Below are 27117 nucleotides of genomic sequence, written 5' to 3' on the forward strand. Positions count from 1 at the left end.
CACCCACCCACGAGTGCACACGTGTGCACATGGTGTGTACAGAGACATACAGGCATGTGCACACACAGTCCATGTGAATGCGAATCCACACAGAGACGTGCGCACATATACGCACATATACATTTGCACACATGCCCCACATATCCACAAACACACGTGTGTACATACAAATGCGCACATGCGTGTGCACATACAACACACACATGCCCACATGTACATCACAAGAGTGCACACAGCCTCACAGACACATACCTCCCACACACATACACCACCCACTGATCCACACACATGATCTCAACATATATACACCATCTATTTCTAAGTGATATCCAACTTCTACTGTAAATACTAGGCATCGTTATAATACCTATAAAAGGAAATGTGTGTGTGCATTTTTAAACGTACAGTCTGTACTTAATGCCTTGTATTTACAATAATAATAGCATCTCGTTTATAAACCCGTCCCATGCACCCTACCCCGGGGAAAACAAGCCTCCGCCATCAGCACTTTGGTGAAGCACAGGAGTCCGCGTACGCCCAGCTAAAGGCCTCGCCCAGGGCTCTTAGAGTATCCTTGTGGCCCCAGGACAGCAGCAGAGGAAACGCCGCCGTGAGGGCTGAGCCTGGGACGTGCAGGTGATGGCAGCTGGGGCACCGGGAACCCACCCGGCTCCCTCCAAGCCTTCGGATCACAGGGACGGCGCTACTGCCCCAGCAGGCCTGGCAGGATGCTCTGCAGCCTCAGGCCAAGCTGCGGGTGTGAGGCTCTCGTGGTGACCATCACTTCCTAGCAACCCAGCCCCTTCCGGCGGCACCGAGCCCAGCTCTCCTCTGCCTCCACTGAGGCCTGCAAAGCCGCCTGGGCGTCTCGTCCACAGCCCCGTACCTCATGTCACCAACAGGCAAACCGAGGCCCGGGGATGCCCAGGGCGGCAGCTCTGCTTCTGTTCCCACGGTGCTCCTCCGCAGCTACCCCCTCTCCTCCGACCGGCCGAGGGGGCTGGTCCACAGAGACAGAGGGGCCGGCGGGGGCCTGAGGCCCCTACCCGACTCCCAGGCGGGCCAGGCTGGGCCTCACTCTCAGTGCCCTTGGTGAGAAGGCTGTGCGGCTCCATGCCCCACCCACCCACCCACCCCCCCCACGTCCCTCGGGGCGAGACCCCGGCACTGACCTGCTTCTCATTCTCGTCCTCCAGCCTCAGCCGGTCCTCGATGCAGTTCCGGGCCTGCAGGAAGGCCTTCCTCTGGGAGCGCTCAGCCAGGATCCTCACGAAGACCCCGTACATGTTCACGCCAAGGAAGAGCAGGGCGTTGGCACCGAGCTGGAGGGGAGAGAACATTGCAGAGGGCTATACACACAGGGCCCCAGCTCAGCAGAGGCTCCTAGGCGTCCTCTGACCACCAGCCCATGAAATGACCACGCCAGCCAGACCCACAGTGTCAAGCCGGTTTCCCATGGCCACGAGCCAGGCCTCATCCCTCACCCTGTGCAGGGGTCACCTGTGCTATAAGCTTGTCACGTAATGGAACAGTAGGAAAGGATGCAAGGTGTGTCCCCCGAAATTCACGTGGAAGTCCTGACCCCTAACCCCCCAGCGTGGGCCTGTACTTGGAGACAGGGTCTTTCAAGAGGTAATCAAGTTAAAATGAGGCCATTAGGCTGGGCCCTAATCCAACATGACTGGTGTCCTTGTAAGCAGAGGAGATCAGGGCACAGACACGCAGGGAGGGAAGATGATGTGAGGACACAGGGAGAAGACGGCCGTCGACACGCCAAGAAGAAAGCCTTCGGGAGAAACCAGCCTCCAGAACTCTGTTGTTTAAGGCACCCAGTCTGGGCACTTTGTTACAACAGCCCGAGGAAACCATTACACCCAGAAGTTTTGAACGTCAAGACCGGGTGGTTATTCCCACAAAGGCAACATGGAGAGCTCTGGAGAGAAGCAGTGAAGGAGAGTTGATTAAAAACAAAAAAGAATGAGGGGCCTTTGGGTATGAACTGAAAACACCTGTGACGTATGTACGAAGACGGAGAAAACGCAGTGTCCCTCCAACGTCCCTGGGTTCTCACTCCACGTCAACAGACAAGAAGCAAGAAAGGGGCCCAGCCGAGAAAGGCCCCTCCAGGGCAGCCATGGCTCAGACTCGAGGCTGGGACCTGCTCGACCAGGAAAGGACACAGCGTGTGGGAGCTAAGATAGGGAAGTCCGAGGATAGCGGTGTTTTACCGCTTCCTGCTTTCACCTGCCTAAACCCAAGTCCAGTCCAGACCGCCCAGGACTGAGCTTGGGGGTTTCACAGGAACCCGCGATGGACGAAGGTCACACCGCACAGGGTGGCAGACGTGGGGGGGGGGGGGGTCAGACCTCACGCCCCCTGCTCGGCCTCCTCAGCTGGTCTGTCCCTACCTCCCATGGCCACAGCGTCCAGGGCCAGACAGGGGCGCCTCTCACGGGCCAGCAGGACCCCAGCACATCCCCCTGGGGTCCCCAGGTCACTAAGAGAGAGAGAGAAGACACCCACCCACCTCCCTGCGGGGCTGCGGTGTTCACAGGCCGTCTACAAACTGCTGCCCCAGTCGCTGCAAAAGTGGATGATTTTGTGTCTGATTAAAACTCCAGCCATTTCCTGCAGGTTCTGTTCCTCCCGGATTAACCAGAAACACTCCCCGCCCAGGACTGACTGCCACCAACAATGACACAGGACAACAGACACAGTAGCAGCCAGGACAGCAGTCTGAGGTCAGAGGGCTCCTGCCAGAGTCCAGGCAGTGACGGGCAAGGCAGCCCGACCAGGGTGAGCTGACGGACAGGGATGGGGGAGAGCCGGGGGGTCGGGGTCGGCGGTGACGTCCAGCTAGCGACATGAGAGCTGCTCACAGGAGGTGACAGGCCGAGGGGCTGGAATCTGCAGGACCCCGGCACACAGTGGTCACCTCCCTAAACCCCCCAGGAGGGGAGTGAACTCCCAGCAAGCGCAACAGGGACGGCTCGTCTCACGTACACTTGGCAAAGAGGATGGACACGCGCTTACACCTCGCACAGATCGTGTGCAAAACATCCTCCTGCACATCACCTCCCGGAATCTGCCTCTGCCGCCCAGAGAAAGGGACGGCCATCCTGAGAGGGGTCTCAGAGAGTGGCCGAAAGTCCTATAAAAATGGTGCCCACTGTCGCCCAGAACACCTCATCGTGACCTGGGCATCTCCGTGCGACCCGACCATCTCCACGTGACCCTGATCATCTTCCCTGTCCCCTGAACACCTCCAAATCTGAGCGTCCCGCTAGCTGGAGCGTCCACGCTTTAACCCGGTGCGGGGCTGGAACACAAATGCATCTTCAACGCCTGAGCCACCTCTCACAGGCACAGTGGCCAGCACTGGCGGCACCGAGGTGCACTGCACTGGCCCCCGTACCAGGCAGTGTTTTCTGTGTCTAAAGGACCATCTGCTGTATTTGGGGATCCGCTCACGCCACTCTGTGGATGAAGGCACTTTTCCGGTGGCAATGGGAAGACCAGCGTATGGGAAACGATAAACTGTAGTTCGGTGGAGTCAACATTTAAATGCGTGCTGAGCGTCTTTAAAACACCCACAGGCAGTAGTGAACGCGTTTCTAAAAATTCAAACAATAGTGAGGCTTTGCACAAAATGCGCTTCTCTCCCAGCAGACCCTTAATCACCTGTGGCTTCTGCACGCCCCTCCCAGCCTCTATTTAAGGTTTTGAACGTGCAGAACATACAACTCACAGGACACCTCTCCCGAGATGCCCTCCAGCCCGTCAGCCCCACAGCTTCCGCAGTCTTCCTGTGCCCAAAGCCCTCCGTGGCCCAGGCCAGATGCCCCTACGTCCTGTCCTCCTCGTGTCCCCCTGGCCTCACCTGCTTTCTTAGGGCCTCTGCCCTGCGTCCCTGGGTGGGAACCCCTTTCCCACACAGCGCCTGGCTCACCCCCGACCTCCAGGGCCTCCACTCACACGTCACCTTCCCTGTGTCTAAAAATGCACACACTGTCACCTGCGCTTTGAGTATTCTCCCACTGACCAGTTCTATTTCTTTCCTGCTTCCTTTCCTTCTATTGTTTTCAGCAGTTACCGTCTTCCAACACGTTATATAACATTAACTCACTTGTCACCTTCCCTGCCTGCTGTCTGCCCCTCGAGGGGCCTCAGTCTGTCAGGTCCATGACGGATCCGGGAGCCTGGAATAGAGCCTCTCGTATGGTAGCAGGTGCCCTGGTATTTCTTGAATGAATAACTGAGGACACAGGGCTGGTGCGGGGGCTGGGCCCCGCCACGTTGCTGGAAAGGGACGGAGGGAGGACTCTCACGCAGACACCTGAGCTGCCGCCTGCACTGTCCATCCTCTCTCCAGGCTGCCTCGGACGAGACCTGATAAGACTGTGTCCCAACTCTCATACGCATCGACAGATGGGCAGTGGGGAGGGACCCCAGCTTTTCCACGATCAAGAGAGGCACATAAGAGGCAAGGCATCAGGCTTCCCTGGTGGCACAGTGGTTACGAATCTGCCAGCCAATGCAGGGGACATGGGTTTGAGCCCTGGTCCGGGAACATACCACATACGGCGGAGCAACTAGGCCCGCGCACCACAACTACTGAGCCTGCGCTCTAGAGCCCGCGCGCCACAACTACTGAGCCCACGTGCCGCAACTACTGAAGCCCGGGCGCCTAGAGCCCGTGCTCCGCAACAAGGGAAGCCACCGCAATGAGAATCCCACGCACGGCAACAAAGGGTAGCCCCCGCTCACCGCAGCTAGAGAAAGCCCGCGTGCAGCAGCAAAGACCCAACACAGGTGAAAATAAAAACAAGTAAACAAATAAATTTATTTTAAAAAATGGATCAAAGATCTAAATATAAGAGCTAGACTGGGAAAAATGTTTTTTAAAAAACCAAAGAGGCAAGGCATCAACGTGTCCTAGTGTCTGAAAGTGACGTGGCTTCTGGGGCAGGCTGAGCTGGTGGGAGCTGCTGGGACACAGCCCACAGACACACGCACACGTGGACCAGGTCACGCAGCCCAGGGAACTGCACTGGAGCAGCGTGCGGGGCAGGCCTGGCAGGAGCGTGCCCCTCCCAAGCCCTGGCCCTGCAGGCCCCGTGACCTGGGCAGACAGCCAGCAGAGGAAGCACTGCAGGGAAAAGGATGAGATCACCTGGCGACAGGTGTGCATGGCCACGGCAGCTCATCAGCCTCTGCCCATGGGGCAGGCAACCAACCCCACCCCACAGTGGGCACTGGGGGTCCCCCGGCCCCTTGGGAAGGCCCGTGTAGAGCGGGGAGAAGCTGTCACCGCGCAGTGGGTGGGCGCCTGGGGTCATCAGTCAACATGAACTGTCCAGAAGTCCCCTGTGGCGGGCAGGGCTCTCCCGTCCCGGCCACTCCAGGTCCCAGAGGGCCAGGCGAGCCTTGCCGGGGATGGGAGGAGATGAGCTCTGAGGCTGGATTGAGAACAAACAGGCCTGGTCTGGCACGTGGAATGGAGGCCTCTTCTGAGTCCACGGTGACCACAAAGCTACAGACCCAGCCAGGAGGTTAAGGGCATCACCTGGAGGGCACAGCGGGGAGGGGGGCTAGACCTTCTGTCTGTGTCCCCTCATCCAAGGGGCCCCGCTGGGGACTTCCGGGGCACCCCCTGCGTCGGTCGGACGTGTGCTCAGAATCACTGATTCAGTGACTGCAGGAAACCACAGCGAAGTGCACCTGTCTCCTAACCGTGACGTACCTGCAGTTGGCCTGCACTCAGGAAGGCACACAACTGCTCTCCAGCCGGAGGGCCCTCGCCCGCTGCCCCGCAAACCCCACACGCCCCGCACATGGAATCACACACCCAGGTCTTGGCTGGTTTCTCAGGCAGGGCTGGGAGCCCTCGTCAAGCAAGCATCACCTGCGCGCCAGGAGTTCTAAACACCGCCGGCACTGCGCCGTCCCATGTCCCTGCTCCCTCCCTGACCACCCTAGAGCTCGTTCAAGACCCTCTCCTTCCACTCTGGCCCCCAGGCCCCGCTGCGCTGCCCTCAGCTCTGCTCTTGACGTCCAGCACGAGGCCACGCGGCTCCGCTTCCTGCACAACCAGCAGGGCTCACTGCCCCCCCGAACGTCGCATCGTTCTGAATTTTACGCGAGAGGCTGTGAGATCAGTAACTTAACCAAGGAGAACCCAGTGTTCGGGGCTCTAGGGTCTATGGGAGGAGGGCGGGCCTACCTCTACCAGGAGACAGAAGGTAAACCGCCGGGAGGCCACACGAGCAGGGACCGCTACAAACTGAAGCAAAGGTGGCACCACGCAGGCCCCAAGCAGGCCCTGGGCAGGTGGGGGAGCCCGGAAATGAAGGCCTGCCATTTATGGGGAGGACACGGGCATAGAGACGTTAAATCTCCCCGAGGTCCCAAGGCCAGGACGTCCCAAACACAGGCACGTACGTAACTCCAGGGCCCGCCAGGCCACGGGCACGTCTCCGGATCCAGGCCTCGGGTGGGTGGGCCTTGGGGGCCCTGCACGGGTGCTGGCAGCCATGGGCTTCAGGGCTGCCGGGCTTGTGGCTGGTCGGGGCCCCACCCGCCCCTCTTCCTCCACACAAGGCCCAGGGCAGGTGGGGACGAGTGCCCAGCGGGAAGTGCGGAAGGGGCGGCAGGGCAGGGCCAGCAGGACGCTCTCAGGGCAGCGGGTTTCAGGACAGGGACCCCGTCACAGGTGCCAGGGAGTCAGGGAGTGGCTGCGACACGGGCAGAAGGTGAGCGGACTGTTGCGATGGCAGCAGAGGCCCTGGGCACTGGCTGGACACGGGGATCCGGAAGGGCCGGCCCTGGAGGAGGGGGCGGGGCCCCAGAGCCATGGGAGCCCGCGTGAGGGGACCTTCGGAAAGGCCTGCACGGGAGGAAGTGAAAGGTGGACCCCAGCCCTTGAAATTAAAACTACAGTTGAGAAGAACAGAAACCTCCCTTTTGGGATTTTCTCATCATCTTAGCTTCCTTCCTGCCATCTTTGGGGTTAGATTACAAACAGGAATGGCGAGTCCCTGGGGGCCATAAAAGAGCCAGTGTGTGTGTGTGTGTGTGTGTGTGTGTCTGTCTGTCTGTCTGTCTGTCAAGGTGACTGACGTGTGCGTGTCTGTCTGTCAAGCTGGCTGACGTGTGTGTGTCTGTCAAGCTGGCTGACGTGTGTGCGTGTGTGTCTGTCTGTCTGTCAAGGTGACTGACGTGTGTGTGTGTCTGTCAAGGTGACTGATGTGTGTGCGTGTGTCTGTCTGTCAAGGTGACTGACGTGTGTGTCTGTCTGTCAAGGTGACTGACGCGTGTGTGTGTGTGTGTTTGTCAAGGTGACTGATGTGTGTGCGTGTGTATGTGTCTGTCTGTCAAGGTGACTGACGTGTGTGTGTCTGTCTGTCAAGGTGACTGACGTGTGTTTGTGTGTCTGTCAAGGTGACTGATGTGTGTGCGTGTGTATGTGTCTGTCTGTCAAGGTGACTGACGTGTGTGTGTCTGTCTGTCAAGGTGACTGACGTGTGTTTGTGTGTCTGTCAAGGTGACTGATGTGTGTGCATGTGTCTGTCTGTCAAGGTGACTGACGTGTGTGTGTCTGTCAAGGTGACTGATGTGTGTGTGTGCATGTGTGTCTGTCTGTCTGTCTGTCAAGGTGACTGACGTGTGTGTGTGTGTCAAGGTGACTGACCAGTCAGTCAGTCCTCATCTGCCAGGGTCCTGGGTCTCACACACACACACACACACACCCCTGCCACGTGTGCGGTCAGCACCCCTCCCAAGTACAATGGCCAGGCCAAGGGCTGCTAGTCGGCCCAGCAGAAAGACGCCGCCCCGCCCCCCGTCCACCGCTGGCCACTGCGTCCCTCACTGTGCTCGGCTGGAGCCCACTCCGGGGAAGCAGCTGTTCCCCCTGCCCCCCGCATAGCTCACCTCCCCGTTGCTATCAGCTGCTAACCTGTCCCGTGAGGAGGGACTGTGACGCGGTAGGAGATCGGAGAGGCATCCTCACAAACAAAGCCCACTCCACTCCACTCCACTCCACTCAGACCACCTGTGGGCCCTTCACCCCGCAGGAAAACCACACATTCTCCCCACCCCTGCAGTGAGCTGGGAGCTGCCCCCTACTCCAGCACACTCATCAAAGGGGTTTCTTAAAATGGGATCACTGGGGTAAGGGACGCTTCAGGGAGACTGGGGGAGGGCGTCTGCCAACCACCTGTCACCACCCCCCCGGAGCTCCCCGATGTGAACCATTAGGACCAGGCGTCCCCCCAACCCCTGCACCTTGCCAGATGGGAGCTTCCTCACACGCCCAACGCGTCTCCTGATCCAAACCGGCCACCCCCGGGGTTTCCCCAGGGTTCAGGAGTTTTCCTTTTCCCCACGAAGCTCTCTTGGACTTCCCTGGCAGTCCAGTGGTTAAGACTCCACACTTCCACTGCAGGGGACACGGGTTCAACCCCTGGTCGGGGAACTAAGATCCCACATGCCTCGTGACGTAGCAAAAAAAAAAAAAAGTCCTCCCATGAAGCTCTCTGAACTCGCGGCCCGGCCGGACATGCCCAGATGGTGACCACATGGTTTAGCACCTGCTGTGCAGAAACCACAAGGGGGACAGGCCGGGGGTCACCGTGAGCTTCTCAGAGATGCAGGCGACCACAGGCTGAGGGATGGAGAGTCGGGGGAGGAGGCTTCGGGAGGCATCGCCCGCCACTCCTGCAGCAGTGATCCCATCTTGGGCCCAGTCCAGCCCGGCTGCACTCCTGGCCAGCCCGTGGGGCACTGACATCACTCACTGCTCAGCACAGGAAGGAAACAGCGGCAGATCGCCCCTCGGGCTCTCCGGGAAGAGGCCCCAAGACAGCACCTGGGCCAGGGTGGGGTGAGCAGCCAGACCGGGCAGAATTGCCCAGCCCAGGGGAGCCCACGGCTTCTTGCCACGGACGGCCGTCGGCAGCACTGGCACCGTGCCCGGCACCTCTAAGGCCCTCGTGGGAAACCGCCACTTGGCCCGGGAAAGACTCGTGCCACGTCTCAGGGCCCCTCAGTGGACCTCCTCCCAGGTGGGGATCTCCAAGGGGCTCCCACGCCAGGGGGACCCTCCAGCACTGGACACTGGTCAAATGGACATCTCTCTGGCGTAGTGAGACAGCAATCCAGAAGAAACCCCCTCCTCCGGAGCCCGACCGCTGGCTTCTGGGCTCCGAGGCTGGGCCGGGGCTGGCACACAGGTGACCAGCAGGACCGCACCCGGCCTGGGGCTGCCTTCCCCGGGGACGATGGCAACAGGACCGCCGCGGCTCTCATGGCCCACGGCCTGGTCCCCACGTGGACCCAGGGGTGCGGTCTGCACTGCACCTCTTCCCTAAGGGAGACACCACGCTGTTGCCAATGCCACAGGGCCCAGAGTCCCCCAGCACAAACTCCCCATCTCATAAGGGGCCATCTCAGAACAGGGGGGCTGAGCTGACAGACAGAGCCAAGCACCCCGTTGGTGCTGAAACACATGCGGGCTCAGTTTCAGACATTCACGCCCCCCCAACCCTCTGTCCCCCAGTGGAATTCCGCTGGGCTGGGCTTCCCCCCAAGGCTCCTCTGCAGGGCGCTTGGTCAGCCCCAAGTATGTAAAGACAGAAGAAGCCAAACAGGGAAAGCACAAGGCACCTGGGTCAGACCTGGACCACCCAGAGGGCCCCGCCCCATCCCCAAAGGGCCTCAGGAAGGAAGGGCAGACACTTTAGATTTACAAGCAGGGCAGTTACACGGGAAAAGAAGCCACCTGATGCGTGCCCCTGGTGTCCTCAGAGGGACCCTTCGTAAGGGGAAACAACACACACACACCACAAAGAAAAAAACAAAAATTTTAAAAGGCTCATGGCAATTTGGAAAAGAGTTCAAATATCGGCAGAAGATGGTCCCCGGGTCACTGCATCCACACCCGCGTCGCTGCTCTCACACTCCCGCGGTCTCCAGGACAGCGTCCCACCTCCACGGCAGGCCTGAGACCCAAGGAGCCCCGTGCTCCGCCCACTTTCCCCGGCCGGCTCCGCCCACTTTCCCCGGCCACAGAGCGTGTCGTACCCAAATGCCCCCGCGGCCCATGCAGCGCGCGGCTCCGGGGAGACCACGCTCTCCCCTGGGCGCTGTTCCCGCTCATTGATGCCTCTGGCCGCAAGGGTTCCCCGTCTTTCACTCGGCGGCCTCCTGAACCCCCAATCCCGAGGCACCCCAAGATCACCCCGATTCAGCATTCAAACTCCTCCGCTGAACTTGATCCATTTTCAATCTGCCGCCGCCCAGACTGTCCCCAGCACGGGACTCAGGGCCCGTCCTGCAGAGAAGCCAGGTGTGTGGACTCGAGGGTGTGGCTCCAAGGACGTCCTTGTCACAGTCACAGAGGGCAGTGAGGCCACAAGACAAGAAGGGAGCTGCTGCCCAACGCACCCACCCCCCGCTCCACCACCCCGACTCCCCACACGCCCCCCACCGCACCCTGCAGAGCCGCTGTGCGTCTGGTCTGCGGGCCAGGCCCTAAGACCCCCCGGGTCCGTCTCACCTCCTTTCCAAGGGTGCTCACAGGGGGACCCACTCATTCCTACCTCTGCTCAGTCGCCGCAAGCCAGGGGGTGCTCTCGTCGTCTTTTCAAGCATAGCTGCCTTTTCAACATCGCTCACAGGGGTGTTGTCAGATTAATGTCATTGCTTCTTAACTCTGTTTTCCAATTAATAGAAGCATTTTAGGGCTACCATCTCTCGAAAGAAGAAGGACAGAATGCTGCTAACTGTTGGAGCTGACGGCTTCTACCCAAGAAATCACCACGCTGGTCCCTCTACTCTTGTGTATGACTGAAGTTTCCGTAATAAAAATAAAATAAAAACAAGTTATTTTTTACAAGATTCTGATGGGCTCCTGTGAGCTCCTGCCATCGGGTTTCGAAGCCCCAAGGCTGAGGCCGGCTGGGCTGTGGTCGCCACACCTAGGTAGGGGGAGGGGGACCCAGGCGCAGGGCTACGTAACCCTCAGCATCTTCATTGAGGGCACCTCCTGGTGTTGGGGTCCCGCCTCACCCCCCTTGCTGGGGCACAAGTGAGCTGGGCCACAGGACCGCGGGCCTCCAAGTCCCACCCACCCCGTCCACAGCACCTGCAGTATTTCAGCACCTCCGTTCACCTTTACACACCTGGACACCAACTCTATCCACAAAGAGGATCTCACCCCAATGCCCATTCCTGACCCTTGAACAAACTGGACTTCAGGAAAGGGTCCCACTGCACAGGGTGCTCCAGGGACACAGTGAGTGCCCAGGAACCACTTGTGATTCCTGCAGCTAAGGATCTGCTTTAAAGTAAAGCATCAGGGGCTTCCCTGGTGGCACAGTGGTTAAGAATCAGCCTGCCAATGTGGGGGACACGGGTTCGAGCCCTGGGCCGGGAAGATCCCACATGCCACGGAGTGACTAAGCCCGTGAGCCACAACTACTGAGCCCGCGAGCCACAACTACTGAGCCCGCGCACCTAGAGCCCGTGCTCTGCAATAAGAGAAGCCACCGCAATGAGAAGCCCGCTCACCTCAACAAAGAGTAGCCCCTGCTCGCCGCAACTAGAGAAAAGCCCGTGCGCAGCAATGAAGATCCAACACAGCCAAAAATAAATAAATAAAATAAATAAATCTTTTAAAAATTAAAAAAAATAAATAAATAAAGCATCAGAGATATTTCCAAATCCTTAGGCTAAACCGGTGACTCCTCAAATGTGCTCACTGAGCTTCTCATCCACGCAGCAGGGCACATGTGTTTGGGAAAGCAGCCATCTTGCAAAACAAGTTCAAAGAGCACACATTTCAGATCCCTTTGGCCACGGTTGATTCAGGAGGCAACGCCTTCTCTTAACAAGAGAGTGTTTCTCCCATAAGGAAACTAGGCAAAGGCACTAAGAAAAACGCACAAACGCTTTCACAGAAGGTCATCACTCCAGTACATCACTCCAGCACAAGGCTCCCCCTCCCACCAATGCCCACAACCAAGTTCTGCCAGCAGCAGTGGGCAGAGTGTCCCAGGGCGGACGCCTCCCTCAGGTGCTCACAGGCAGTACAAGACTGCCAGTGCCGATGTGGGAAGCACCCTTGGAAAAATGCTGTCTCACACGGGCTCATCAGGCAGCTGCTGAGAAGGGCGCTAGGGGGACAGTGCACGGGACAAGAGGCCACACAGGAGGGCCGGCCGGAGGGCCAGGGTCCCAGGCACGGCCCGGGTTCGAGGGGGCAGGCCCTGCTGTGGTCGGTCATTCTCCTTGTCCAGAGTGTGGCATCTGACATCCCCCAACCTGGGCACGCGGTGCCTTGGGCCCCATACGAGCCACTGCATGAACGACAAGGCCCATGCATCCGTCGGAGTCAGCTGTGCTCGCGGAAAGCCAGGGTCCACTTCAGCAAAGGAAAAGCTGGACCCTGATACAGTTACTCTGTACTTCAGAATCAAACTAGAAAGCTGCCTTCAGATTGGGAATGTGCCCACAGGGAGGGCTTCCCCCTCTGCGGGGCGTGGACAGCAGGAGGGGGCACCCAGCATGTCCAGCGACCCTGACACACCACGGATCGGAGTCCCGTCCCCAGGGCCCCTCTCCTGGGCACCCTGTCCCCCTGCACCCGGATGCCTCACCTGGACATCCCCTCCACCTACCTGCACGAAGGGCCCCTCACCTGGGATCCCTCGTAAGCACCCTGGCTCTGGACCTGCAGCAGCCCCGCTGCCCACAGGATCCCCACAGGCCGTGACCGCCTGGCCAGGCCCCCTTCCAAGCTGCACTGCCCACCTCGGCAAGTGCCCCCAACTCCAGACCTAGACACACAAGGGCCCTGCTTGCTGTCCCTGTGCCCAGGCTGTGGGCCCTCAGACCACAGACCCTGTACCAAGCCTGACACAAGGCAGGTGCTAGATTCTGAAAGATGAGTGGGTGGCCTCAAACCCAGACACCCAGACTCTACAGGTCTGGGGTGGGACTCGGGGCTCTGGATGCCACCGACACATGCACACCCACGTGAACACACTCACACCCCTGCACGCCAGGATGCGCGGACGCGTGGACACACGGACACCTACGTGTGCACACACACGCACAGACGTTACACGTATGCGCTCGTGCGCGCGCGCACGTCCACAACACGCGCAGGCGCGCAGAGGCCCCACCCCCCAGAGCTGCGTGCACGCTCTGCACAGCCCCGCCCAGAGAACCCTGGCAGCTCCGTATCAAGGCACATCCCACCACTCTCCAATCCAAGAAGCCAGGGTCCAGGAGGGAAGGGGACAGAGCAGGATCCAGGGAGAACCAAACAGGAGGGACGGAGGCGCGGCAGAGAGGGGCGGCCTGCGGTGGGTGGGGAGGCCGCGTCAGCCCCACGCCACGCCCCGCACGTGGACGTGAGCCCGAGGAAGCCCAGCCTGCCCTGCCTGGACTGATGCAAAGCAGACAGAGGGCAGAGAGACACAGCCGGTGGGGGTCCCGGCCCTTGTCACTCGTCCCCAAGGCTCTCAGTCCTACACGCACGGCCCCTGACCCGACCTCCCCACCCGGGCAGAGCCTGGGGCCTGGTCTCATTTCATGCACTGGTCGTGGAGTTGGAGGACCCCAGGCCCCATTTCTCTCAGGGGAGACACGTCCACCCAGAAAACAGTAAAAACAATCAGAGTGTGTTGCGTGTATGTGTGTGAGTGTGCATGTGTTCCTGTTTGAGCGTGCAAGGGTGTGTGTTTATGTGTGCATGCATGTACACAAGTGAGTGTGAGGGCACGTGCGTACAAGTGGGAGTGAGCTGAGTGTGCTTGTATGTGCATTTGTGTGGGTGTGAGTGTGCACTCGAGTGTGTGTGCGTGCACACGTGTGTTTGTACGTGAGCGTGCACACACGTGTGAGAGAGACGACGGACCACATGTGACTCACATCCTCAAACACGGCGAAACCCAGCGCTTAGGGGCGGGAAGGTCTTTTCTGCCTGCCTGGGTCAGCCTCTAGGTGCAAACTAAGGTGCCTACAGTCCGGCAACAGGGTCTCACGTGGAGGTGCAGGGGCGGGGTGGTGGCCCAGGCCTCCTGGCTGCCATGCGGCCCCTTCCTGCCCCAGCGCCAGCCCCTGCCCGGCCTGGCACGTGGACGAGCGAAGCCCCGTCCCTGGGCAGGCCTCAGCACAGACACAGCCCTCTGGCTGCTGCTGCCAGGGACCCAAGCTGGGCTGTGCTACGGGAGGGCTCCCAACAGCACACCGGCCTGAAGCGATGGAAACACCCAAAGGGCTCAATCTGGACAGACGGCCTGCCACCGGCATCCTGCGCGTCTCTTTCAGCGTTTGACCAAGACCGGACACAGGGTCACCGAGGTAGGGAAAACTCATAGGTCACAGGCTACGCTCAATTTGTGATGACAAGAGGAGACTCCCACTTCACTGAGTGCGGGTCCCACGCTGCGGGGAAGCCACGGTCCCAGAGGGCCACCTGCACCTACACAACCACAGGCGTGACCTCGGAGGAAACTGAGGCACAGGGTAAGTCCCCTGCCCACGGCACCACAGCTCGGAGCAGAGCCCCCGCGGTGCTGGGAATTCCGACCCACCCCATCTGAGTCAGGAAATGATCCGAGGACATTTCTGGGCTCCAAGCCTGCAGGAACACAGAGCCGGCAGGAGACCCGTCAACCCAGAGGCTGGGCCCTGACCCTCTGGACCTCACAGATGTGAGGGGAGAAGGGCATCACCCCAGAACCACTGTGAGCCCTGGAAAGGGCCGCAGGTGGGGACGTTTCCCCACAGGACCCGCTTGAGGGACACCTCCAAATATTCCTTGTGGCCCGAGCCCCAGGGCCTCCCCCCACCCCCCGGGCCCTTTCTGCCACGCCCTCCTCCCTGGCTCCATGGTGACCAGCTCAGCCCCTCAGGCAGCCACCTGCAGCCCCAGGGCCCAGCAGCCCCTTGGCCTCATCTGTCCAGGACCTTGGCTGGAGCGCACTGTCCTCAGGAGGCCACCCTGAGCCCCCTGTCTGCCTTGTCCCCTTCACACGCCTCTGAAGGTCACACGCACTCCCCCCGGCACAGACTGCAGTTCCAGCTGTTGATCGGGGTCCCCAAAGACTAACTTTCTGGAGGGCAGATGGTCTGGTACCCTAGCTCGGGGCCTGGCACCCAAACGTGGATCGCAGAACTGTCCAGAGAAGGGGCCCCAGCCCAAGCAGCTGCAGAGGCTTCAGAGTCATGTCTGCTCCGCCTGGTCCCCGGCCCTTCCACCGGGTCCACCGGGGGGGCCAGACTCCAGCACATGGACAGTCTGGGGGTCCTGCGGCCACAGAGGAAAGCCTGGGGCCCACAGGACCGCCCAGAGGGGGAGCAGGTGGGAACCCTCGCCCGATGCCAGGACGGTTCCCCCTCACCCAGGCCCCACTTCCCGAGTTCCTGCTGCCCTGGTGTAGGCGGCTCTAGGTGCTTCTTAACAGTTAGAGCAGGCTGCCCTGGGGGGAGGATGACACAGCTGTGATGGAAACGGACCAGGTTTAGGGAGGGGACCACCCATCAGACAAGGGGGTTGGAGAATCAGGTGTTCCCTGTGGGATGCCCACTGGACATGAACCTGGAGGCCTGGAGGAGGCACTGGACACTGCCCAAGGCTCAGGGAGCAGCCGGGCTGTAATGTGCAGGGGGTGGGAAGCCGGGGTAGTGAGACCGGGAGCTGTGGCGCTGAGCCCTGCCCAGTGACCAGAGCCAAAGCAGGTGAGCCAAGAGTGATGGCATCCAGCCAGGGCAGGGGAGGGACAGGGAGGTACCAGTAGGGGGCAGTCAGGAGGCTGGGGGGAGGGTTACGTGCAGCGGGAGAGGGGCCCCACCTAGGAAAGAGCCCAGCCAGAGGAGAAGGGGCCCCGCCGGGGTGAGGGGCCGGCTGTGCGGCACGGCTGCAGAGGCAGGCTGGTCAGGAGGGTCCAGGGAGGCGGGCTGAGGGGAGATGCAGAGGACCGGAGGGGAAGAGGGCCGGCCAGGGGGCAGGGGACCATGGGGGGCGAGGGCCCCTCCTGAGGAGGCGCTGGGCTGAGGGGGGGGCACAGGTCTTGAGAGACGCCCCGGAGGCCTGTCTGGAAGGAGGGGTGGGAGACATATAGGGGCGGGAGGCATGCCCGTGTGGCAGTCGCTACAGCCAGCCCACATGGTGACTCTGAAAGCTGTCACGTGGCTCTACCTGCCGGCACTCACGTTCTCCTCAAGGGCTCAGACCAAACTGGAGGGGCCGGGGGAATTCTGGCCAGCTCCCACCTCCCCAGGACAGCCGCGATTTGTTACCCTTTCTGTGGTTCAGGCACTAAACACATTTCCTTTACGTTGATAGGCGACCAAACTGCACTGCACGTTGCACACTGCAGTGGACCCTCCCTATCCCCCCCCTCTGAAAAAAGACAGCAATCCTGACCCACCTGCCCCAAAAGCGGGCATCCGGGAGGGAGCCCTGAGGAAAGAGCACAGAGAGGAAACTGCGGCTCTGCCCCCTGCACCCGTCACAGGCAAGGCACCTGAGAGGCAGGGCAGGCACCCTGAGCCAGCCACCCTTCTCCAGAGACACCCCTCCTGCCCCACCATCACTCCCCGGCAATGACCTTCACAAGCACTCCCCTGACTGTACTTCCCCGCCACTCCCCAGCCAACCTGTCCGGGAGCGCGGTCACCTCCTCCCCAAGCCTCGCCCCTCAAGGCTCACAAGGGACAAATCTGGCATCTCCCCCTCCCCTCCTCTGCCACCCTCGAAGCCCCAGGACCCCAGGCTGCTGTGCTCACGCCCCCGACCCCATGCCCTCCAGCCTGCCCACCGCTGCTGGTTCTGAGCAGGCCTCAGGTGTTCTTGGATGTGATGCCTTCAGTTCTGACACGTTGCCCAGTTAAATAAAAGTGAGTGACTGTGTTTAGGTACAACAAGGGGGCCCTGAAAGCAAGGGGCTGGGAGAGGGAGGGGACCCAGTCCGGTCCACATTTATGGGGCTCATCCTTGGTGCTGGGCCAGGTGGGAATAAGGCCATTTTCCCCAAACTCCTTCTGCTCTAGCAGAAAGCAGCAGGCACACCCTCTCGGGGAAGGGTGGAGCCCCCCAAATTTCAGCAGTGCAGTCACATGGCCGGCTTTCTGCATGTCCACCTCTGCCTCCCAGCACCTGGGCTGGCCCGGAGCCCAAAAGCACATGGCTGCGTCCCCAGATTCCCACACACCAGGGCGGCACAGGATTGCTGCAAGAAAGCCCTAGAGCCTCCCTGCGGAGGGCCTGACCCCGGTCTCAGTCTCCAGAGCACGCTTTCTCCAGCGAGCACATGACACGCTGCATACATGCAGCAAAGGCAGCACCCCTGCACAGACCGCCTCATTCATCCAGTCCTTCCTCTACCTCTTTTTGGCCTCCACCCTGTGTCCTGCAGGGCTTCTGCCTGCCCCCAATTCCACCCTGCGGGAGCAGCGCTGTCAGCAGGTGAGTGTACTGTAAGATGGCAGGGAGGCGGTGAAGCGTGATTAGCAACGGACGTGCTTCGGAAACGTGGGTGCCATCTTCTTCACTGGTCTCAAATACCAAGTTGCAGAGCCCACCAAGGACAGATTTCACTGACTCCCAGAATTTTCTAATTGGAAGGGAGAATCCCTGGGGCACCATACAGTCGGATCACCACATATTTCTCTGCATCCATCCCCATCTATCTGTCCGATAGATATCAATATCAATATCACCACCACCTGTACAGACTTGTGGGCTTGAATACGAATATTCTAAATAAAGAAGCCACAATGATTCAGGAGGGGCCCAAGATTTCGAATATGTGCTTTTCCAGTACGAACTTTTCACTTTCACCACAGCCCTACAGGGGAGCTGCGATGCCCTTTAGACAGGTGGGGAAACTGAGGCTCAGGAAAGGAAGGGTCTGCATTGCCCAGGGAATCACAGCCAGTAGCAGTGAAGCCCAGATGTCTGCTCCCTACGACTCCCACGCCCCCAGGATGCTCTCCCTTCCTCCCTAGGATACAGGAGCTCCTCTTTTCCTGGGGGAGGGGCAGAGTTCTGAGTGCCCGAGGCACCTGTACAGACTCTCCCCCACCCGTACCCCTCCCCCTCTCTCTTTTAATCTTTTAATTCTCTAAAAGGAATGACTACAGGCTACATAGAGCATTGGTTATTAAAAAAAGGAGAAGACAATAGTACTGCCTGTTACTGAAGCAGCTGACTGAAGCCCTGGGTGCAACCAGAACCGAGCCAGGCCCCAGCCCAGGCCTGTCCAGGCCCCCTCCCCACCTGCAGCTGACCTGGCCTCTGAGCCTCCCTCCGGGTCCTGGTAGGGAAGTTGTCCTTGCTGGGGGGGCCTGGCTGGGTGGGGGGGAGAGGGGCAACCACAACACATGGGAGGGTTGTTGGGGGAGAGATACAGGGGTGCCCCCTGCGAAGGTCAAAGCCCATAGGAGGTCTGCTGGAGAACCAAACCCTCCACCCCCTCCCCCTCCCCCTCCCCTCTCCCATCCCCCTTCCCATCCCCTCCCCCTCCCCCGCCCATCCCACCCCCCTCCCCCTCCCCTCCCCCTCCCCACCCATCCCACCCCCTCCCCTCCTCTCCCCTCCCCCCTCTCCTCCCCTCCCCTCTCCCCTCCCCCCTCCCCTCTCCCCTCCCCTCCCCTCCCCTCTCCCCTCCCCTCCCCTCCCCTCTCCCCTCCCCCCTCCCCTCCCCTCCCCTCTCCCCTCTCTCCCGTCCCCCTCCCACCCCTTCCTCCCCTCTCTTGGGCACGCAGACCTCTGGCCCTTTTCCCTTTTTTCTGCCTTTATCTCTGCCTCCTCTCTGCCTCCGGCCTTCACCCCTACTTCCCTTCCTCTCTTCCCCCCACCCCCCAGCCCCTCTCCACATACTCCCTCCTCCTCCCCTCCCAGCTCTCTGGGCCCTGAAATATAGGTCCAGCATTGTGTCACTCCTGTGTGTCCCATGGCCCCTCTGACCCTGTGTATCCCGGGCATCACCGTCTGGAGGCCCCTCCCTTGGTCCTCGGGTGGTGGGTCCTTAGTGGGGCCCCAGCCCCAGCTGTCTGACACCCATCACTCCCCCCACCCCAGTTGTTCCTCCCAAAGCCGGATCTGTCCAGCTTCCCCTCCTCACCCCATCTCCTCCATCTTCCCCTTTCTCTCCCTAGATGGGCTCCCCCACCCCATCAGATTCCCCCCCCCTTGCCAAAATGCAGCCAGAGGCAGAAACAAAACCCTCCCTCAGGGCCCTCCAAGCCCAGGTGGGATAGGCTGGGCTGCTGCACAGAAAAGCTCCAAAAGCACCACGCGGCAAGACATCTGCCTCAGACCTCTGGGGTCCTTGGGCTGGGGAGGAGCCCGCAGGAAGCAGCCGGCATGGGATCCTCGCCACGATCTTGCCCACCCGGGAAAGACAGTGACAAAGTTCAGGCGCTTCGAGCCTGGGTCCCGGCTGCAGCAGAGCAGGTCAAAAGAGACCAGAGCCCTGTGCGACCTTGGCAAACCCTGTCCCTGTGGACCCCAAACGAGTCCACAACTGGGCGCCAGGGTGCCGGGAGGGGGCCAAACCTTGCCCCCTTCCCACCTCCCCCATGGCGGCACGGTTGGGAGGGGGACTCTGCGAGCCCCACATGGGCTCCAGGCTCCAAGCGCAAGGGAGAGGCGCCCTAGGCTGTGCGCACAGCCCGCAGGAATCCTGCCTGCCCTGGCCTGCTCCCCGCGCCTACTTTTCGTCCCTCCTGCGGGGATGGGCACAGACAGACAGCGTCGGACCCGAGCTCTGGCCGCACCTGGCCGCTCACCAGCTGCCTGACCTTGCCAATCCTTGCCCTCTCTACACTAGTCTACCGGTCTCCACATTCCACACCCAGGAGCGCTTTGTGGACGGTAACTCGGAAAAGAGTCGGCCCCAGGATGCCAGCCCCTACTGTGTCCCCAATTCTCTGAGTGACCTTGAACGTCCCCCCTCGAATTCGGGGCCTCAGTTTCCCCACCTGCCCAACCAGGCGATGCGCGCCCTTCTCCCCCCGTTCCCAGTCCCTCCCGGGCAGGTGTGTCTCAGACCGGATCGGGAGCGCGCGGCGGCACTTACCGTCCTCCAGAGACGTGGGCGCTTGGCGGGGACCAAGGTAGCCGTGACCAGCAAATGCGAGGCGGCCACCACGAGCCCGAAGCCGATGGCCAGCAGGCTGCGCACGGGCAGCAGGGCATAGGACACGAAGGTGACCAAAAGGAGCTGCCAGACGCCCTGGTCGGCTGCCACCGGCACCGCTGCCGCCCCGGCGTGGGCCCCGGCGGGGCCGCCGAGCGCGAAGGGACAGCAGAGCAGCGCGAAGGTGAGGCTGAAGAGCAGCGCGAGCTGGCCGACCTGCTGCAGCTGGGGCACCTGCAGCGAGCGGACGTTGGTGACCACGAGCAGCGCCAGGAAAAGCACGCAGTGCACGGGGTGCGAGCCCTTGGCCAGGCCGGGCGCGGGCCCCGGCGCGCCCAGCAGCTCGGCCAGGGCCAGCGCGCCCGCCAGTAGGCTGAGCACGGCCAGCGCCTTCAGCGTGGCCGCCTGCTCCAGCCGCAGCGTGTAGCCGCGGAACAGCGCCTCCAGCTCGGGGCACGCGAACTCCTCGTCGCACGCCCGCAGCCCGCGTCGGCCGCCCGGCCCCGCCGCCCGCTCGGCGCCCCCAGACTCGCCCGCGCCGCCTCCGCCTCCGCCGCCGCCTCGGCCGCGCGGCGCCCCCGCCATCCCAGCGCCATGCAGCGGGCGCGCCCCTCGCCGGCCGGGGCGCCGGGCGGGCGGGCGGGCGGGCGGCGAGGCGCCGGGGCGCGGCGGGCAGAGTTGGGGCGCCTGCTGCCCCGCGCGCGCGCCCCGAGCGCGTCCCCTCCCGCCCGCTGCGCCTGCGCACTGGCGCCGCCCGCGCCCGGGCCGCGGTCCTCCGGAGACCGCGCTGCGACAGCCGAGCTCGGAGCCGCGGGCCTGGGCGCGCGAGGCACACGCGCGCGCCCCGGCCCGCACCCCAGCTCCGCATCCCAGGGCCCCCGCCGCCGGAGGGGCCGCGTGAACTTCGGGCACCCACCTAGTCGGCCTCAGTTTCCTCACTGGTGCGCAGTGCCACGCACTGTGCTGTCTCTCGGGGTGTTAAAAATGCTGAAATTTTGCGCTTTTCCCCTCTGGGAGGGCTTACCTTGTACGCCCCCCAAATAAAAGCAGGTCCCTCTATTCTAGAGGAACGCAAAGTGGGGCCCACGCTTGACTGCGGATCCATAGCCAGGGCCCTGCGAGGTGAAGCGATGCCCAAGGACCCGGGGGCGGGGGTGGGGGGGGAAGGTGGCCCTCTGCCCGCGGGACCCTCCACACGGCGGGCTGTGGGCAAGTCCTGCCCTGGTTCCTACAACCCCCGTGAGTGGGTGCAGGAGCAGTGACCAGGTGGTGTAGTCCGACAAGCAGAGCCCCCAGCCGGAGTTCGGGCCGTGGGGCGTGTTTGGGACCCACGGCTTACATTCATTCACTCTAAGGGAAGGGGCTTTGCCCTGGCCTTCACCTGTGTTATGCTCACAATGTCCCCTGGGGGCCCGTGCCTCTGTCGCCCCTTTATCATGAGGATCCCGGAGTAAGCAGCTGGCTCCAGGAGGTGTGGAGAGGTGTAAGGACTCACAGCAGGACCCCTGTCCCCTCCATCATCCCGTGCTGCCTCTCATATGAGTGGACCCCCCATATGTATGGACCAGGAACTGGAGGTCCCAGAGGGTCACAGAGACCAGGAGGCTAGCCCTCTGCAGGAGGTCCTCCCAAGGCCCACTTCCAGACAAACAGGTTTAATTAATGCAGCCCAAGCGTGGGTCTGTTTTAGAGTTACTCCCTGGGGTCCAGGAACTCTAGGGGTGAGAACCCCTGCACCATATACTGTTATGTGGGCACAAGAATTAGAATTTGAGGTGTGTTTCACATCTTTCTGATATCGGTATTAGTTGAGCCATATGAAGTTGCCATTTTTGTAAGAGTCCGAAGTAATCCCTTATCAGTGCTGATAGTTATAAAGACAGCACCTCACAGACTCTGCCTAGGCCAGGAGCACTTCCACTCCATGTCCCCAGCAGTTCACATCAGCAAATTTTGGGTGGCCATCGGGTCCCTCCTAAATGGGTGAAATGGCCTCCCCGCACAGGGCACCTCCTCTGTGAAGCCTTCCCGATTCCCCCTGACCCAGCTAATTGCTTCCTCACCCCAGTTCCGACTCCCCGCTAATACCCACCATTCTATCTGGTCATCAGTTCGTTTATGTCCAACCTCACATGGAACTGGCAGCCCTGGGAGGGCAGTGTCCGAACCACAAAGATCACCTGCCTCCCCCTCATTTGGCAAAGTGTCCGACTTCCATCATCTAGTTTTCTCCCTGCCCCCAAATGGTAGCAAAGTCTGCAGGATTTTTCTTTTTAAGTTCTGAGTATCAAGAATATATTCTCTTGTTATGTGATGTAGTATATTTTTTATCCTAATGATTTTATGAAAGGAAAGCTGAATAATATCCAAAAACGGATCAAACTACATAAGAATGAAAGAAATAAGACAGGGCTTCCCTGGTGGCGCAGTGGTTAAGAATCCGCCTGCCGATGCAGGAGACACGGGTTCGTGCCCTGGTCCGGGAAGATCCCACATGCCGCGGAGCGGCTGGGCCCGTGAGCCATGGCCGCTGAGCCTGCGCGTCTGCAGCCTGTGCTCCGCAATGGGAGAGGCCACAACAGTGAGAGGCCCGCATACCGCAAAAAAAAAAAAAAAAAAAAAAAAAAAAAAAGAAATAAGACAAAGCGACCTGGGTGCAAAGTTCACAGATCAGCAGCACACTCTTCCCTTGCCCAACAAATTTAATAGGCAAAATTGGCGTCAACTCCTTTTCTAAAGAGCTTGTGTATATCAGGGTTGATGGAAAGAGATTCAGGCACGGGCACCGTGCCCCTTGCTTGCTGTCACACATGGTCCTCCTGACAAAGCATCCGGGGCCATGGGGTACGGTTCACAGGTCATTGTCACATCCATCATCCCATTTGTCATCCTGGAGAAAAGATTTATCACCCTCGTCTTGTTGACCAAGAAGCAGAGGCCTGGAGATGCTCGTGCAATGCTGGAGACAGGAACACACCAGAGCTTCGTGTGAGCTGTGAGGGATCCAGCTTCCTAACTCCAGCTGGTGGGAGGGGTTGCCACAGTGTGGACATGCACTGTTCATAAGTTCATCTTGTCTCATCGAATCTTCTGGGTGGAAAGGAGAAGGCCTCACGTGGGCAGTTTGCAGTCAGGGCCAGCAGGGAAGTTATCTGAGAGACAGTCAAATGCACACACCCCATACTCTCTCTGGATGTCATGACTTGAATTGTATCCCCACCACCAAAATTCATATACTGAAGTCCTAACCCCCAGTACCTCTGAACATGACCTTATTTGGAAATGAGGCCATTGCAGATATAATTAAGATGAGGCCATTCTGGAGTAAGGTGGGTCCTAACCCAATATGACCAGTGTCCTTATCCAAAGGGGGCATTTGGAGATAGACAGACTCACACACACACAAGCCAAAGCAGCACTGGAAGTCAGGAGAGGGACCGGGAACAGATCCTCCCCCAGCGCCTTCAGAGGGAGTGTGGCCCTCCCCACACACCTTGATCTTGGACTTCTGGCCGCCCACTTCCGTGAGAGAATACATTTCTGTTGTTTAAGCCCCCAGTTTGCAGTAGTTTATTACAGGAGCTCTAGCAGACTGATACATCTAGCATATGGTCTATCTTGGATAATGTTCCATGTTACAGAGGGTAGATATTGACCAACAGTGAAGGGGTTTCAAAGATCAGAAGGAGAAATTCTGCTCTTCTGGGGAGCATGTCGGGCATGCGGTTACCTCCTTGTCACCGAACAGAAGCTTTCCTCTCCAAAAAGAAAGCAAAACAAAACTAGTACACCTTTGGCCCTCTTGTTCCCCTGGGGGTATCATAGTCCTCTCCCCACTTTCAGAAGGAGAGCTGACGCCTCACTTGAGACAGACAGGCAGTACTTCTTGCAGCAGTAACGCCACTGGGCCTCTGTCTGACTTCCTGTTGTTTACAAATCTCATGTGTATCTTTGCATTTGAGCCTCACAACTGCCAAGGGCCCTGGCCTTCTCAGAAACTAATCCAATTTCAGATTGTGCGTGGGCGTGGTTCAGGGTGGGCCCAGCCTGGAGCCAGGTCCAGCATCGCTGCGCGGACACCACAGGGATGGTGGACCCTGAGTCACATAGCTGGGCTGGTAACCCAGCACCACCCTTCCTAGCTGTGTGACTTTGGGCAGGTTACTCAACCTCTCTGTGCCTCATGTCCTCCTTAGATGGAGTAGGTAACAGCCCATGGCTCACAGGGTTATCATGGAAAGAGAGGCCCAAATGCACACAGAGCCTGCACTTCGTAAGCACAAAGTGGACGGCTTTCGCCTCTCATGAATGAGCGCTCCACGCACACAGGAATGGGGCAAGTGTCATTCAGTCTCCGAGGTAAATGTGTGAGTTTCAGGCATGTCCGAACAGAGACCATGATACCAGGGACGTCGCTCTAAGCCAGCTCGTTGAGTTCCTCGGACTTTGGCCAGAGACTTGGCTTCCAGATGAGTGTTTCTTATTCCTCTGGCCACTCTGTATTTGGAACAAAGCTCCCCCTGTGGTTTGTGGGGAAGAGACCACCTCTAGTGAACTGCCTCTGAACCACTGTGGAAATGCAGGTTGGTCAGGAAAGAAGTGGGAAAGTTCAATAGGGAACTACGTTCAGCAAAGTTAATTTTGTCAGCGCCATTGCCAGGTAATCAAATGACCCACACGACAGGTTCAATGGGCCATTAAAGTGGAGACACCCTGCAGCCAGGTGACCTGGGAGGGCTCAGCCTCCAGGCTTCTTGGGATGCATGTTCCTCTTGACACCCAGCACAAGCACGCTTCCCAGGCCTTTCTCAGGTCTCTCCTGGTGGACTTGCTGTCTGGGGCGTGAGGGACCCGCGAACACGATTTGTGGACCACGATTAGAAAAGGCCGCGGGATCTGTTCAGGACTCCTCCGGTCAAAAGGGAGCAGCGAACTCCAACCCCAGCTACCCTAATCGGAAAACTAGGAGGCCACTTCACTCTCCCAACTGAAAGCCTGGATGGATGACCCAGACCGCAGCTCGGAGGCCCGGGGAGATCCCCCGGGGGAGATGCTCCGCTCCTGGAAACGAGGGCCAGGGAGTCCTCGAGCCCAAGCAGGGGCTGCAGATGGACGAGAGGATGGATGACCAATGGGCAGGCGACCAGACTACTTCGGTCCCTTCACACATCACCGTCCCCTGCAGTGCTGGCAGGAAGAAGACCAACTGGGGTACCGGAGCTGGCTCCCACTCGCCTCCCCCCGGCGTGGTGGGCTCACCCGTCCTGGGGGACTCAGCGTCCCGCCCTCCGTGCCAGGGTCGCCGGCCGGCCTAGGGGCGAAGGCATCAGATAACATCGGACTGTCCAGCTTTTGCAGGGAGACCCGGCTGGCAGGCGGAGGTTGGTGTGACTGGCACTTTTGCCGATTGCCCTTGTCACTTAGGATTTGGTATCAAGCAGAGCAGGACTCTTGGCTGGTGGAAGAGGCCGGCGCCAGCCCAGCAATCACACAGATAAATATGTGATCACAACTGAGGCACGTACCTCCCAAGAAAGCAGCCGCAGGGCATGTCCTTGGGTGAAACCTGTGGTGAGCGGAGTGGTGTCAGGCCTCGCTGGGCTCTGCGAACAGCACCTGAGCCCCCAGAAGCGTGGGCTACTGGTGGCAGCAGGCAGACCTAGTGCTGCGAGCTCTTGATGCCCAGAGCATGCCGTGGGGCCTGGGTGATTAATCCAGACTCGGGGTGGGGAAGGGGGTGTGGACTGACCTCCTCCACTGCCTGGAGCCAGTGTCCCTCTGAGGTTCCTGTGTCATCCCGGTGAGACAGCAAGTGGCCTCATGAGGAGTGGACGTCAGCCACGGGTAGGATGGAAAGGTCCAGGTGACCCTGGGAGGGAGGCCACAGTGGACAGTCTCGGGTGCAGAAAGAGGTTCATTCAAGCAATGCCCACACTGTCTTCCCTGATGTAACTAACACACCTCCCTCAACAAGCCAGAGCAAGTGCATCCCCTTCCTGTTTCCTCTAAATTGCATTTTTTTTTCCTACTAAGTTCAAAAGAAATTAGATTCCAGGCAGGTGTGCGTGGGTATTTTCCGAGGGAGAGGAGCTCTCCATTCAGTCGGTGAACGCGCAGGGGGCTGAGTGCCCTGCTCAGGAGTGTGGCTCTGTCCAGCGGGGAGAAAGGAGGGGACAGACTCAGTGCCCAGATGGCCACCTCTGCTGCTAGAGAGGACGGGGCGATCGGCACAGACAAGGGCCACCCACCCTGGAGGCAGTGCCCAGCATGCACCCTGAAACCAAGCAGGGTCCCCTGACTGATACGGACAAGGACGGGATTCTCTGTGGAATCCCCAGTGATGTTCGGGGTCCTTACGGTTCACAAAACAATGCTGTCAGTACTCCCTCTCCTGGTGCACCGTCCACCACGGGGACAGAAGGCGGCAGGAAGGGTGCCTGCTCGGCACTGCACCAAAGCCGGCCGCTGATGGCTGTTTGTTGTGACCCGGGGGACCTAAGCTGACCGGCACTAAGTGGATTTGTATAAACCATCCCCGGGAGGGTAGGGCTGGAGATGATGGGGAGGCAGGAGAGTGGAGCTACAGGCACACCCTGAAACGTGCCGGGGAGGGGGCTGGAAATAAGCTTTGCATGACGGCGAGTCGGCTCTGACAGCTGCACCCAAAAGGCAGGGAAGCTTCAGCCTGAGGATTTGCACTAAAAATAGACTCGCTGGCTTGTGGGTAGAGAATCTGACCCAATTAGAGATTACCAGTTTCAGGAATTACTGGAAAAGAAATCTCATTAAATAGGTTAAATATAGGAGCCAGAGGCTGAAAAGGCCATCTGGGACTAAAAGGAAAACCAAAACTCCAGAAGGATTTTTAAATGCATTTTGCATCTCCTGTACAGGGAAGGGACTTAAAAGTGCTGTAAATGCAGCCCAAGGCACCTGAGCGATGAGCTCGCAGCCACCGTGC

General features: G+C 59.8%; 1 protein-coding gene across 2 annotated transcripts in view; it reads right to left on the reverse strand.

Annotated features, from left to right (window-relative positions):
• Nucleotides 1-20741, reverse strand: part of ADCY1 (adenylate cyclase 1) — a 110659-nt gene extending 89918 nt beyond the window's left edge. For both annotated transcript variants that reach the window (XM_067043007.1, XM_059073611.2), the window contains exons 1-2: nt 20097-20741; nt 1173-1322 (exon numbers count right to left, since the gene is read on the reverse strand). In XM_067043007.1, coding sequence (XP_066899108.1) covers nt 1173-1322; nt 20097-20741 — 795 coding nt within the window. The remainder of the gene's footprint in view (nt 1-1172; nt 1323-20096) is intronic.
• Nucleotides 20742-27117: the final 6376 nt, after the last annotated feature.

Source organism: Kogia breviceps, chromosome 9 (assembly GCF_026419965.1).
Source record: "Kogia breviceps isolate mKogBre1 chromosome 9, mKogBre1 haplotype 1, whole genome shotgun sequence".
NCBI classification, from domain to species: domain Eukaryota; kingdom Metazoa; phylum Chordata; class Mammalia; order Artiodactyla; family Physeteridae; genus Kogia; species Kogia breviceps.